This window comes from Hemiscyllium ocellatum, chromosome 10 (genome assembly GCF_020745735.1).
Source record: "Hemiscyllium ocellatum isolate sHemOce1 chromosome 10, sHemOce1.pat.X.cur, whole genome shotgun sequence".
NCBI lineage: Eukaryota > Metazoa > Chordata > Chondrichthyes > Orectolobiformes > Hemiscylliidae > Hemiscyllium > Hemiscyllium ocellatum.
In genome coordinates, this window is record NC_083410.1 from 10,536,175 (window position 1) to 10,550,379 (window position 14,205).

At 39.0% G+C, this 14,205-nt stretch overlaps 1 protein-coding gene across 6 annotated transcripts in view; it reads left to right on the top strand.

Annotated features, from left to right (window-relative positions):
- The window catches only part of reps1 (RALBP1 associated Eps domain containing 1), a 65,154-nt gene that overhangs the window by 33,849 nt on the left and 17,100 nt on the right, over window positions 1–14,205 (top strand). For all 6 annotated transcript variants that reach the window (XM_060831232.1, XM_060831234.1, XM_060831233.1 and 3 more), the window contains 5 exons: window positions 584–708; window positions 1,519–1,681; window positions 7,954–8,017; window positions 9,787–9,941; window positions 12,306–12,427. In XM_060831232.1, coding sequence (XP_060687215.1) covers window positions 584–708; window positions 1,519–1,681; window positions 7,954–8,017; window positions 9,787–9,941; window positions 12,306–12,427 — 629 coding nt within the window. The remainder of the gene's footprint in view (window positions 1–583; window positions 709–1,518; window positions 1,682–7,953; window positions 8,018–9,786; window positions 9,942–12,305; window positions 12,428–14,205) is intronic.

Genomic DNA, 14,205 nt, shown 5'->3' on the forward strand with positions numbered 1-14,205 from the left:
GAACCCAGGCTTCCTATTCCAGAGGTAGGGACACTACCACCACATCACAAGAAGTTTTAAGTTCCCAGTGTATTTTGCTCTTTACCGATTCTATGCAGCTTCTTGTCATACCTAGCTTACTGCTTCTCTTCTGTCTTTGTCATGCAACCTCACAAACTAGTAATATGGAGGCCACTCAGCCCATCAAACCTACTCCACTATTCAACTCTTTTGAAAACTGTACGTTTTCCCTTCTCCATGTTCACCTTGCACCCCCTTGCTGATCAAGAATCCACTTACCTTAGCCTTAAAAAAAATCAAAATCTGTTTTTACTGCCCTTTAATGAAGGGCGTTCAAACAGTTCACATTCCTCTGAGAGAAAACGATTTCACAGGATCTCTGTCTTAAATGGGTGAGCCTTATCTTGAAACAGTGACCCTTAATTTAGAAAGGAAACACCTTTTGCATATATAATGTAACTTCAAGACTCCTCAGGATCTTGTATGCCACTTGCACACTTTGAAATCCCTCCTTATGATGGACTGTCCTGTTTTTTAACCATCATTTCTTTATGTTGATGGTTTTATTCTTATTGTGTTATAGGGTCTGCTGCTGGTGATGGGATGTGGCCTGCCCACTCTCCTCCTCCCAACCAAGAGAACTGGGTGAGTTTCACTGACACTCCACCTAGCAGCACACTCCCTGCAGTGCATCCAGCTTCTATTCAGGTAAGCAGAATATGGTGAGGCAATTTGTTTTACTCTCTGAACTGTGTTTTTTATCAAAATCAAAATTGTACTGATTTTGGGCATCAGGGCACTTTGAGAACAAAATAGATGGGAACAGATGAGGGGGAAGAAGTGATTTGTGGTAGCTCCTGGTGTTTTAATTGAAGAACCAAACACTCGCTTAAGAAATTCCATAATATAAAGATGGCTGACACTTTCCCATTTAAATCTGAATGAAGTCCACTGTCTGTGCTAAAGCAATACAAACTGATTTTTGTTTTGTCAGTTTTGCAGACACTGACTTTTTATTTATCACTTATTGTTTTAAATTAATTAAAAATAGTCATCTTGATTGGCACTGTCAGGAAAATCGCAGCAGTCACTTTCTCAGGAGAATGCTGAAGATTGTGTCTGGAATTACCATGATGCTATTTTTTAAATTGGTCTGTTCATTGTAAAGGAAACATGGAGATTTGCAGCCACAGGTACTTTTGGTCACTGTGCAAATAGGACATTAATTTGGGTTTCCTCCATTTGTAATTTGAGCTGTCTCAATAAGTTGAAGGCCTTTCTTTTAAAAACCCCAATAAAAGTATTGAATCTCTTTAGATCGTTAACATTTATGCTGGAAATTAAATTATGCACGCAAGAAAAAGTGAAAAGGTAACTTCTGACTTGTTGGGACAGGTCGATGAGTCATATTCTTGTTTCACTTAAGCTACCTCATCAGTTTGGCTAATTAAACTCTAGTATCATTCTTTGTGTTTTGATTTGTTTTAAAATAATGTTTGTCTTATGATGGTTTTGCAGGAACACACAACGGTGAGGACTGTGGCATCTGCTACAAATGCCATGGAAATTCGTAGGCAATCCAGTGGTTATGATGATCCTTGGAAGATTACAGATGAGCAGAGACAATATTATATTAATCAGTTTAAAAATATTCAGCCTGATTTGAACGGTTTTATTCCAGGTATGTTTGCAATTAGAGTTCGATCCAGTGTCCAGTCTTTGCAAATTCTTACTGAATTAATTGTGATCCCTGTATTAGAGGTGAAATGGCACTTTTAAACTTTTTTTTTAAAGAAACTTAGCGTGCCATTGACCTTTGACTTCTTTCTTGGGCTTTACCTTGGAAATTTATCAGGAGCTAAAAAATCAGAATGGTGTGTTGCCTTCCTTGTGCCAGGATCAAGGATGTCTGAGGGTACAGAATGTTCTCAAGGGGGAAGAGGGTCCAGTGTCATTCTACACATTGGAACCAGCAGCATACGAAGGGAAAAGGATGAGATTCTGAAGGGAGAATAGTGAAAGTTAGATAGGAATTTTAAAAGGGGGTCCTCGAGAAGTAATATCTGGATGACTCCCTGTGCTGCGAGCTAGTAAGGATAGGAATAGGAGGATAGAGCAGATGAATGCATGGCTGAGAAGCTGGTGTATGGGAGAAGGATTCACATTTTTGGATTATTAGAATCTCTTCTGTGGTAGAAGTGATCTATACAAGAAGGACGGATTGCACTTGAATTGGAAGGGGACTAATATACTGACAGGGAGATTTTGCTAGAGCTGCTCAGGAGGATTTAAATTAGCAAGGTGGGTGGGTGGCACCCAGGGAGATGGTGAGGAGAGAGATCAATCTGAGACTGGTACAGTTGAGAAAAGAAGCGAGTCAAACATTCAGGGCAGGGACAAAGCAGAGAACAAGGTTGGACTGATAATTAAACAGCATGTATTTCAATGCAAGAGACCTAAGAGGGAAGGCAGATGAACTCAGGGCATGGTTAGGAACATGGGACTGGGATATCATGGCAATTACAGAAACATGGCTCGGGGTGGACAGGACTGGTAGCTTAATGTTCCAGGATACAAATGCCTCGGGAAGGATGGAAAGGGAGGCAAGACAGGAGGGGGAAGTGACATTTTTGGTAAGGGATAGCATTTCAACTGTACTGAAGGAGGATATTCCTGGGAATACATCCAGGGAAGTTATTTGGGTGGAACTGAGAAATAAGAAAGGGATGATCACCTTATTGGATTATATTATAGACCCCCTAATAGTCAGAGGGAAATTGAGAAACAAGTTTGTGACGAGATTTCAGTTATCTGTAAGAATAATAGGGTGGTTATGGTTGGGGATTTTTAACTTAGACTGGGACTGCCATAGTGTTAAAAGTTTAGATGGAGAGGAATTCAAGTGTGTAAAAGAAAATTTTCTGATACAGTATGTGGCTGTATCTATGAGAGAAGGTGCGAAACTAGACCTACTCTTGGTGGAAAAAAGGCAGGGCAGGTGGCTGAGGTGTCAGAGGGAGGAGCACTTTGGAACCAGCGACCCATAATTCTTTTCGTTTCAAAATAGTGATGAAAAGGAAAGATCAGCTCTAACTGTTGAAGTTCTAAATTGGAGGAAGGCTAATTTTGAAGGTATTAGGCAAGAACTTTCAAAAGCTGATTGCATGCAGATATTCGCAGGTAAAGGGCGGCTGGAAAATAGGAAGCCTTCAGAAATGAGATAACGAGAGTCCAGAGGTAATATATTCCTGTTCGGGTGAAAGGAAAGGCTGGTAGGTAGAGGGAATTCTGGATGACTAAAGAAATTAAGGATGTGGTTAAGAAAACGAAGGAAGCATATGTCCGGTATAGACAGTATAGATCGAGTGAATCCTGAGAAGGTAATGGCAGTAGGAGTATATTTGAGAGAAATCAGGAGGGCCAAAAGGGGACATGAGATAATGTTGGCAAATAGGGTTAAGGAGAATCCAAAGGGTTTTTACAAATACATTAAGGATAAAAGGGCGACTAGGGAGAGAATAGGGCCCCTCAAAGATCAGCAAGGCAGCCTTTGCTTGGAGATGGGGGAGGTACGAAACTAGTATTTTGCATCAGTATTTACTGTGAAAAAGGACATAAGATATAGAATGTAAGGAAATCGATGGTGACATCTTGAAAAATATCCATATTATAGAGGAGGTAATGCTGGATGTCTTGAAACACATGTGAATAAATCCCTCTGACCTGATCAGGTGTACCCAAGAACTCTGTGGGAAGCTAGGGAAGTGATTGCTGGGCCTCTTGCTAGATATTTGTATCATCAATAGTCACAAGTGAGGTGCTGGAAGACTGGAGGTTGGCTAACGTGGTGCCACTATTTAAGAAAGGTGGTAAGGACAAGCCAGGGAACTATAAACCAGTGAGCCTGACGTTGGTGGTGAGCAAGTGATTGGAGGGAATCCTGAGGGACAGGATGTACATGTATTTGGAAAGGCAAGGACTGCTTAGGAATAGTCAACATGGCTTTGTGCGTGGGAAATCATGTCTCACAAACTCGATTGAGTTTTTTGAAAAAGTATCAAAGAGAATTGATGAGGGCAGAGCGGTGGACCTGATCTGTATGGACTTCAGTAAAGCATTCGACAAGTTTCCCCATGGGAGACTGATTAGCAATGTTAGATCTCTTGGAATACAGGGAGAACTAGCCATTTAGATACAGAACTGGCTCAAAGATAGAATACAGGTGGTGGTGGTGGGTTGTTTTTCAGACTGGAAACCTGTAACCAGTGGAGTGCCAAAGGATCAGTGCTTTTGGTCTTTATGTAAATGATTCGGATGTGAACTTGAGGTATGGTTCATAAGTTTGCAGATGACACCAAAATTGGAGGTGTGGCAGACAATAAAGAAAGTTATCTCAGGTTACAATAGGATCTTTATCAGATGGGCCAATGGGCTGTAGAGTGGCAGATGGAGTTGAATTTAGATAAACGAGATGGTGCATTTTGGGAAAGCAAATCTTAGCAGGACTTATACACTTAATGGTAAGGTCTTAGGGAGTGTTGCTGAACAAAGAGACCTTGGTGCACAGGTTCATAGTTCCTTGAAAGTAGAGTCGCAGGTAAACAGGATAGTGAAGAAGGTGTTTAGTATGCTTTCCTTTATTGGTCGGAGTATTGAGTACAGGAGTTGGGAGGTCATGTTGCAGCTGTACAGGACGTTGGTAAGGTCACTGTTGGAATATTGTGTGTAATTCTGGGCTTCTCCCTATTGGAAAGATGTTGAGAGATTTGAAAGGGTTCAGAAAAGATTTACAAGGATGTTGCCAGCTTTGGAGGATTTGAGCTATAAGGAGAGGTTGAATAGGCTGGAGTGTTGGAGGCTGAGGGGTGACCTTATAGAGGTTTATAAAACCCTATCCATGCCCCTCATAAATAGACAAGATCTTTTCCCTGGGTTGGGCAAGTCTAGAACTAGAGGACATAGATTTAGGATGAAAGGGGAAAGACATGAGACCTAAGGGGCAACCTTTTCACGCAGAGGTTGGTACGTGTATGAAAAGAGCTGGTGGAGGCTAGTACAATTGCAAGATTTAAAAGGCATTTGGATGGGTATGTGAATAGGAAGGGTTTAGAGGGATATGGGCCAGATGCTGGCAGGTGGGACTAGATTGGGTTGGGATATCTGGTCAGCAGGATGATTTGGACCAAAGGACCTGTTTCTGTGCTGTACATCTCTATGACTAAGTGCAGAAGTCAAAGTAGATTGTAATCCTTTTTCATTGCTTTTCTTCCGAGAAGAACAATGTGCTTTCACTTAGAAGTTGTTGCTGTAAAAGCAGCCATTTACAAAATACAAAAGTCTTGAATTCACAGTATTACAAGTTATCATTTATTGAATATAGTTGAAATTTTGACTTGAGGTGGGCTGTTCACCACCCCACCCACCCCATTTAATATCCACTACAGAAAAGTTTTTGTTGAATGATGGCATTTAATACACAACTAATTTTGTCAGCACTTTGCAAAATTATCCCACTCTTTATCAATACAGAGCGAAATCTTGTGCAATGCAAGAGTTGAGAAAAATGCTCATAGTTTCAGTTAACAATTCAAAACTAAAGCTAATGTTTTTTTTAAAATAGCAAAAATGTTAGGTGTGCAAAGCAGTTCAGGAAATATTTGAAAAAAGCTAATCATTGCTGCATCAATGGCCTCTTATGTGCGAGCTTAAATATATGTAAGAGGTCTGTATTTTTAAGACTGTTACATTTCAGGTCTATAATTGAAGCTAATGAGATGCACTTTAAAATTTTGCTACTTGGATTGTTGGCATCAATTTAGGCAGAAAATCTCAATCTTGAGTTCCTTGTTTTCAAGAGAATATGGTATCAAAATACCTATCTCCTCCACTTCGTCCCACTGGAAGTTAAACAGAGGTTTTCACTGATCCAGACCTTTTAGTTGGCAGCAAAGCTTTTTGGTTCCTCCCAGTAAAATGTTAAACAATGTGCTAAGTGGGATGTGCAATGTGCGCAGGCAGTCTGTCAATACTTATGAAGGATGCAATTGCAGCTGATCTCTAAGACTGATATCATTCCCCATCCTTTGTGCTAATGTACCAACAGTAGAAACAGATCTACTGGTAAGTAAAGGGAGATTTGTGTTAAACTATTACTAACTATTATTGAGACAACTGACCTTTTGTTGGATAACTGACCAAGTGCAGCAAAAGTACTGAAAATAGTAGTGCTTATCTTGATGGAGGAGGAACTGAATGTTGAGCTCTTCCCCAGTAGCAGGATAACATGACTAGATACTGCCAGCTTTGCTGGGTAGATGTAAGCACTTTCTCTCACTCTGGGAATGTATTCTACAATAAAACTTGGAAATAAAGACAGGTGTAAATGAAAAGGGGTAATTTATTTTCTCAATAAAATGGCAATAACTTCTGACAATGTAAGGGAGGTAAAAGCCACGCCAAACAACTTACGTGTTCTTGACAATGTGCAGAGCTGAGACATGGATGAAATGACCATGTTGCTCAGTACAATGCAATGTAACATCTAAAATCACTGACTTTATCGTAATCATTTTGTGCAAGTTCCAAGTAGTTTCCAAATGAGGGGCGATTTGACTCAACCATCCTTTGTGTTAGACATGAAAGACAGTTTGTGGAAAAGGGATGGTGTTAAGAAATCTGTTGGTGTCTAACTGCCAGAATCCCAGGGACATGAAATGCAGGGTGCAAGTCATCTTTAATTTACTGGTCCCTCATAGGAGCACCTCTGAAATGTTGATGCCCTTATGAGGGAATGCATGAAATAACATCCACAATACATCTCTCTCTTTGACCAAACCATACACAAATCAGCAAGCTAGAATCTGTTAGCTCCGTTATTAGCACAGTACTGTATGCATGCTTCCCACAATGTAGGCTAGCAGGATCTAAAATGCCTGTGTGTTTTCATATGATTAGATAATTTTATTTAAGTATTCACCTGATCTTTTACTGAATTCAGGATTGTCCAACGTATGTTTTTCAGTGATAGCTCATTGGGTACCAATTATTGTGTAATTTCTACTCTAGGCTCTCAGCTTCCATGTGTTCCAGATGAATTTGCATGCTGAAATGATTGTCAGAACCGAAGTAATGTTCAGTAATCTAAAGTTTGGCATTGTTCACCACCTTTAAAGTATTTTTGTACAGAACTTACCAATGTTAACTGGTATCCTGCCATGGATTTACCAGGTGTACCTAATTACAGAAAAGAATTCAGCATGTTTTGACGTGAGATTTGAAACTTCAGTGATCCAAGGAAGAACTATAATTTGATCCAAAGAATTAAGTTCATACGAAAGATTAAAGTTGGAGAGAAGTCTCTAGTCATTTGTGCTATTGAGAGAAAATATTGATTAGAGCTGACTAAAATCAGGCTCCATTTACCCCAGTTTAGAGGGCTACTGGAAACAAATTACTAACTACAATTAGCGAAGAAGTGCAATCAAGTTCACTAATCACTTTTAGGGAAGGAAACTGCCATCTTTACCTGGTCTGGCCTACATGTGACTCCAGACCCACAGCAATGTGATTGACTGTTCACTGTCCTCTGGGCAATTAGGGATGGGCAGTAAATGGTGGTCTAGTCAGTGATGTCCATATTCCATGAATGAATAAAACAAAGTGCAGCCTGCTACTTCAAAATATGAAATAGTATAGGTTCTGGAGATCAGAGTAAATGGAGGCTGCAGCGATACATGCAGAAAAAGTCAATAGATTACACTTGTGGAATTGCAATGTCTTCCAGCCTTAAAGCCATCACTTACTTCACTCTTCCTATATTTTCTATTTTGTTTCAATCACTATCAGAAAAATAAATTAATGATCATTACAAATCTGAAAAAAGAACCGAATGCACGGGGTCATTTTTTATGAAAAATTCTTACCAAGTCTGTTACCAACACATTCTTCTTGCAGGATCTGCTGCTAAAGAATTTTTCACAAAATCCAAACTGCCAATTCTTGAACTTTCTCATATTTGGTGAGTATTAATGTCACTTGATTGATATTTAATGGATGCAACATTTTTAAGCATTCCTATAAACTTTGGAGGGAAATAGAAGCTCACAATGCAACTTCATTGAAGTGAGCACTGGGAAACATTCTGATGGGCAGGAAATATGATGTGGAGTACTTTCTCACTACAGTAAACTGCTTGCAATCATTTCCTTTTCAGGATCTTTTTAGTGTTACAGTCCTCCACTGGTCACCGTAAAGTATGACATTTTTGAACGGAGGTGATATTCCCTTTTGTATAGAACACATCTATACTCGGCTGTGTATAGTTCATCAAAAATCAGTCAGTCTGGCTCCTTGTGTAACAAGTAAATAGCTAGGTTATTGCAAGCAAAAAGCTGATAATCACCAAAGGGTTCAGTCTGTGCAGTTGAGTATTTATAAGGCACACTTAGATTCTTGACTAATGAGTCAGAAGGCATAGGAATATGGAAAGTAGAGTTGACGCTACAGTCACATAAGCTGTGGGCTTATTGAATGGTGGAGTAGATACCATGCTCCTAATTCCTGCATTCATGTGTATGTTATGGGATCCCTCTCAGCCTGACTATTGTTTTCCCTATTGCTCCTTCATAACTATTGAAAGGACACAAGGAAACCAAATTGATTGAAGGGATGGCAGAATTAGATCACGAGGAACAATTCTATAAATTGGAAAAGAGAAAGTTGAGAGTTGATGTGTGACTGACTGTTTTTAGGATTTCAAAGTCTAGGTCAGGTAGTTCATGTCAAACTGTTTCACCATATCCAAAAGAGGAGGAATGCTTGAGGTAGGGTAAATTCAGAACTAATCTGGATAAGTTGTCTTGGTGAGTAAATGTTCAGTTTATTGGCTTTTAGATTCCCTCTGAAGACATTTAAGATAGAGGAAGTGATTCATTTAAATCACAGTGTTGTAAAAGCATAATTAACGCTTCATTCCTTCTACATTATATTTTAAGTGTAGCATGGTTTGGCGAAACTGATAACCTTGGTTTCCTGATTCTCACTGTTCTCCTTCATTGAATTTTTCAGTAGTGTACCATCAAGAATTTTCAGTGTGTTTACATATCATCAGTGATTTTCAATATTAGCATTACTATAGCTATCCTCCTGTATTCTGTGCAGCTCCTACTATTCATTAATCTTTACATGAAAAAACACAACAATGTTACTCCTTTTTCCAGATACCTGGAAAAAAAAAGGTAGTGCATAAATCTGGAACTTCCCATCCGACTTTCTGCCTTTTGGGCAACTTCCTGTTTTTGGCTTCAATGAGTATGTATAGTCAGTCTCTACTTCACAGGCTGCTAGCTATGGAAATGTGAACCGTGAGATTTTTCTTCTTCTTGGGTTCCAGTACCCTTAATACATTTGTGTATTTAAGGACTGAACTAATTTTTATCTCTAATGTGTGGGTTGAAGTCCAGACCACACTACTTTGTGTGTCAGACAGAAAAATAGTTGGATACTTTCATCCAATTTCTAGGGAATCTTTTCACACTCACTATCATTCCTCAGTCAGCTCTAATTTCACTCAGATGGTCATCTGGTTGTGTGGAGAAATTGAAAGACCACAAAAATGGCCTCAGTCATGGCTGCTGTTTTTAAGAAATTGGTTTGAGTGCCCAGACAGAGGATTGGGATGGTAATCTTAATTCCCCATACATAAAATATCCTCGACGTAATGAAGGCAGTGTTTGTAACAAACCTTTCAGAAATATTGAATTTGTCAGTGTTTGCTTTGTGATTCAGGGAGCTATCAGACTTTGACAAAGATGGCGCTTTGACGTTGGATGAGTTTTGTGCAGCTTTCCACCTAGTAGTGGCCAGGAAAAATGGCTACGATTTGCCAGAGAAGTTACCGGAAAGTTTGATGCCAAAGTTGATTGATCTTGATGATGCAGGGGGTAAGTAGCATTTGATTTCCTCTCGAATCAAGGTAATAACAACAAAACGGAACTTCACCAGGGAGGTATTCTGGTTATCAACTAATTTGATAGCAGAAATGTTATGATCCTAGAGTGTTAAAATTATTTGCTTGGTTTTAAAATGTTGTAATTGGAGATTGGGAATTTAGTAATAGAGTATAAACTGAACTGCACAATAGCTTATCGTTTGTGGAGGTTTAGCTGTAATGGTTCATCAATCTGATTTAAACGAGTTCAGTGAAACCAGATCCTGTGTAGCTAATATCTGCACCTACTCCTCCGTATGCATTTGTAGAGAGATCCATCACCGAGAGGTGCCTCCTTTATTAATGGCAGACTTCAACCTTGTAAATAAGGTATCTATCGATTTGGCTTTGGGTTTTGTATTTGCTAAATAAAGAAAATCTAACCTTAACTTGAGTGCAATCAGAAAAATCTGGGTTCTGACCTCTTAAGCTTCATTCATTTAACTAATGTGTTTCAAATATGGTTTTTGTTTTGCTTAGTCATTTTTTAAAGTTCATTTGTTTGGCCTTAATGGTTGTGTGCAACTAGCTGTTAGCAAGTTTTAAGCCTTAAATTTTCCAAATTAGTGGTAGTGCAAGAGGGAATGGCTGCTTATAGAAAGTTAACTGAATTAATTCCTAAGTGCTAACCACTCAAAATGAGGCACTTTTGACCAGGTATGTTCCACTTGTACAAATATACAGAATAGCTACATGCATGTTGGTTATGGGTTTCCTATCTTTGGATCAGTTGTACATTTTGCCATTACACATGGGCACTTAAGACCATATAAGCATTATTCAAAGACTATCAAAAAAGTTTACTTGATATTGTGACCGCTGTTAATCCTTCAAACAGCATTACCTGAAAGCAGATTGAGATATTTCTCTTTTTTTCCTGTTTGTGGCCTTTTGCCATATACAGTGATTGACTATCATAAGAGTTACACAACTTAATGCCATCTGTGGTGTGCTTCCAAGTGACAAGTTGTCACAAAGTTATTGTGTGAATAAAAGTCGTCTTTACAAAGTGTATCTTTTTCACCATATCTTAAAGCTGAACAACCAATTAATTACTTTTGAGTTACAACCAGTTATGCTCAATGGTCATTGAACAGCAACTGTCTCTTTTGATGGGAAAAAGAGCTAAAAAAAATGATGGAACTATGCTCTTCAGAGAATGATATAAGATTTTTCGTGTCCACTTGAACAAGTAGATTCTGTCTCAGTTTAACTTTTCATCCAAAAGACAATCAATGCAGCACTGGCTTAGTACAGGCTGACTCTGTATGTGCAGTACGAACAGTGCATCATCAAGCCCTTCGGGTTAGCACAAATGTTACAAACTGAGAAAGCTAGCATTATAAATCAGAGTTCCAAACTGCTCCAATTAAGGAATTATGATTCATTGCCATGTATGAAATCGCTGCTTGAAATTTAATCTGGAATAGAATCCCCGAGAGTGATTTCCTGAATGTGTGAGAGCCTTGGGTTTTTTTCTTGAGGTTCACTAGATTGACCCCAAAGATGAGGGGTTTGTTGTATGAAGAGAGATTGACCAGTTTGGCCTATACTGTCTGGAATTTAGAATGAGGGGAGATCATATTGAGGTATTCAAGATGATAAAAGGTGTGGATAAAATAGACGTGGAGTGGATGTTTCCTGTTGTGGGGCATTCTCGGACAAAAGGTCATAGGCTTGGGATAAGGAGTAGTAGATTTAAAACAGAGTTGAGGAGAAACTGCTTTTCTCAAAGGGTTGTGAATCTGTGCATTTCACTACCCCAAAGTGTGGTGGATGCTGGGACAGTAAGTTTGAAGAGTTTGACAGATTTTTAATTAGTTATGGGGAGAAGGCAGGTAAATTGCAGCAAGGAGTATATCTGTCAGGATCGAATGACTAAGCAGACTCAATGGGCCAGATAGCCTAATTCTGCACACATATTTTATGAACTTTAATGTAAAGCATAAATGTCAGTAGTGTAGGGGAGTAACAATACGGAGACTGTTGGGTGTTAGATCGAGTCCATGATTTTCTTGAATGGGAATTCCATTGGTGGTAGTAATGGAGAGGAATAGAGTAGAGAATATACATTTTCAAAAAAAGTCAGGAGGAGTAATTGGGCTACTGTAATCCATTTCCAAGTAGCAATAGCTTGGTCGTTGTTCATTTCCTTGCTGTTGAATGTTTTGCTGCAGGAAAAATAATTAAATGAAACCTCCTTTAGAATAAGCTGTCTTTTTAACCCTCACACTTTGTGACTTGTTTGATTCGTACATTCATCAACTTGTTTACAACTGAATGTCATATGTTCTTATTCACCCACCTTCTGTTGTAGGAGTTGCTGATCGGGCTTCAGAAACTGGCTTCTCAACCTCACCGGCAGACGTGCCCCCTAGCAAATCACCATCGATGCCCTCACTAAACCAGACGTGGCCAGAACTGAACCAGGGCAGTGAGGTTAGTAGATGATTTCTATTGTATTCCATTGATATGCATCCATCCTATTGCAGGTTATCCACAGTTTCTTGCAATCAGACAAGATCTTCCTTTTCTCCATTACTGGGTGGATACAATGCAACGTGTAATTATAACAGAGAAGTGAACTGCAAGGCAAGTGTCATACCCAAAAATAAAGCACAAATGCATGAAAAATTAGCTTGTTTATTTTCTTGAAGTATTTCTGTGCTTCAAAGTTAAAAGGATATAACCTTGGAGAAATCCATTCCAGATTGAGACCAAATAGCCTGACTTGTACATTTAGTTTATGCTTTATTGCTGGTGTAAAATACTATTTTCATTTTCTTTTAAGTTATGCTTGCTTCATTTGCTACTGTTTTCCATCCACCCCGCAATCATCATTTCTTTCCTGGGTGCTGTGATTCCCAGTTTGAAGGCAACGTACAATGCTATGAACTTATACAATGATCATTTTTATGTGAGTTTAGACAGAATGCGAGAGGGCTGTTAGATCATTAAAGTGATATTTTTGATTCAACATGAGAATTTGTTGATGGAAAGCAACTTGATGGATCATCAAGTGCAGAAACCTTATTGGCAATACAATTTCCTTTAGCATCTTCATTCCTTCAGCTGAGATCTGTGAAGTTGGTTTAACAACCACTATACACTGACAATTACCTTCTTTTCCCAATGAGGTAGCCCTTGCCACAGCGGTAGGGATTTGGATCTGATATTTCTGACATGTAAGGTATACTCTTCGTAGGGTACACGTAAAGGTGTCAGAGTTTTTCCCCCTCTACCCCTTTTACCTATTCACACACCACCCTCAAACATATTCCCATGCTCATGCTTTCTCTTTCTCTCCACAAGTGCAAGATGATTTGTGGGAATTCAGAACCTTCAAAGAGTAGTTCAGCCAAGTGGTGTTTCATTTCCTGAATTCCCAACTCTAATGTAGCTGGAGAAAAGAAAAATGTTTTGTTTCTTCTGTCCTTTACTCAGTTCCACACAATCAAGTTCAATGGATTTAACGCAGTGATATGGCATTTGGGGAAGGTTTGAATTACTGGTTAATAAAAAATATGCAGTGAATTCATAAGCAATCTTGCAAAAGATAAATGTTTTGAACATGCCAAGAGAAAAAAAATTGTCTTTCTACGTAGTTTAGTCTCCTGACTAACTTAAGCTGTCCAATGATTACAGAGCAAATATTGTCTGTGTGTGTGGGTCTGTGTGTCTTTTGTTCATTAGTTGGGGGTGCACATTGGTTACTGATGTCTAAATATCAATGAAAAGATGACCATGATCAGAGAGTTGATTTTCTTGGTCAGCTGGAGAGCAGTCTGTGCTGATAGGGGCAGATTCAGGTTTCCTTAATAGTAGATGCTGGTCCGTAAAACGTTCGCACAGTCAAAGAACTATGTAAGATAGACCTGGTATTCTTTTCAAATCATGCTCTACTGACCGTTCTTTAAAGTAATCAGTGAATATACCCCAATTTATCACCCTTTTCTGATGCAATTTAACCCTGGATAGGAATCAGCTTGGGAAATTTAAAATCTACATCTCATTGGCATATCCCAACCCTGATTCTCACCAACTGGTGATGGTAGTGGCAATACACAAATTTTTTTTTGCTGGCAAGGGAATGCTTGAAGTCCGAGCCCTAACAAAGTGAGTAAGGAGATAATGAATGGTTGAGATGGGGTAGGAAGTTTGTCTGGGGCCAGGAAAAGCATTTCTGATCTTCAAAGTGAAGTACTTAACATGACAAA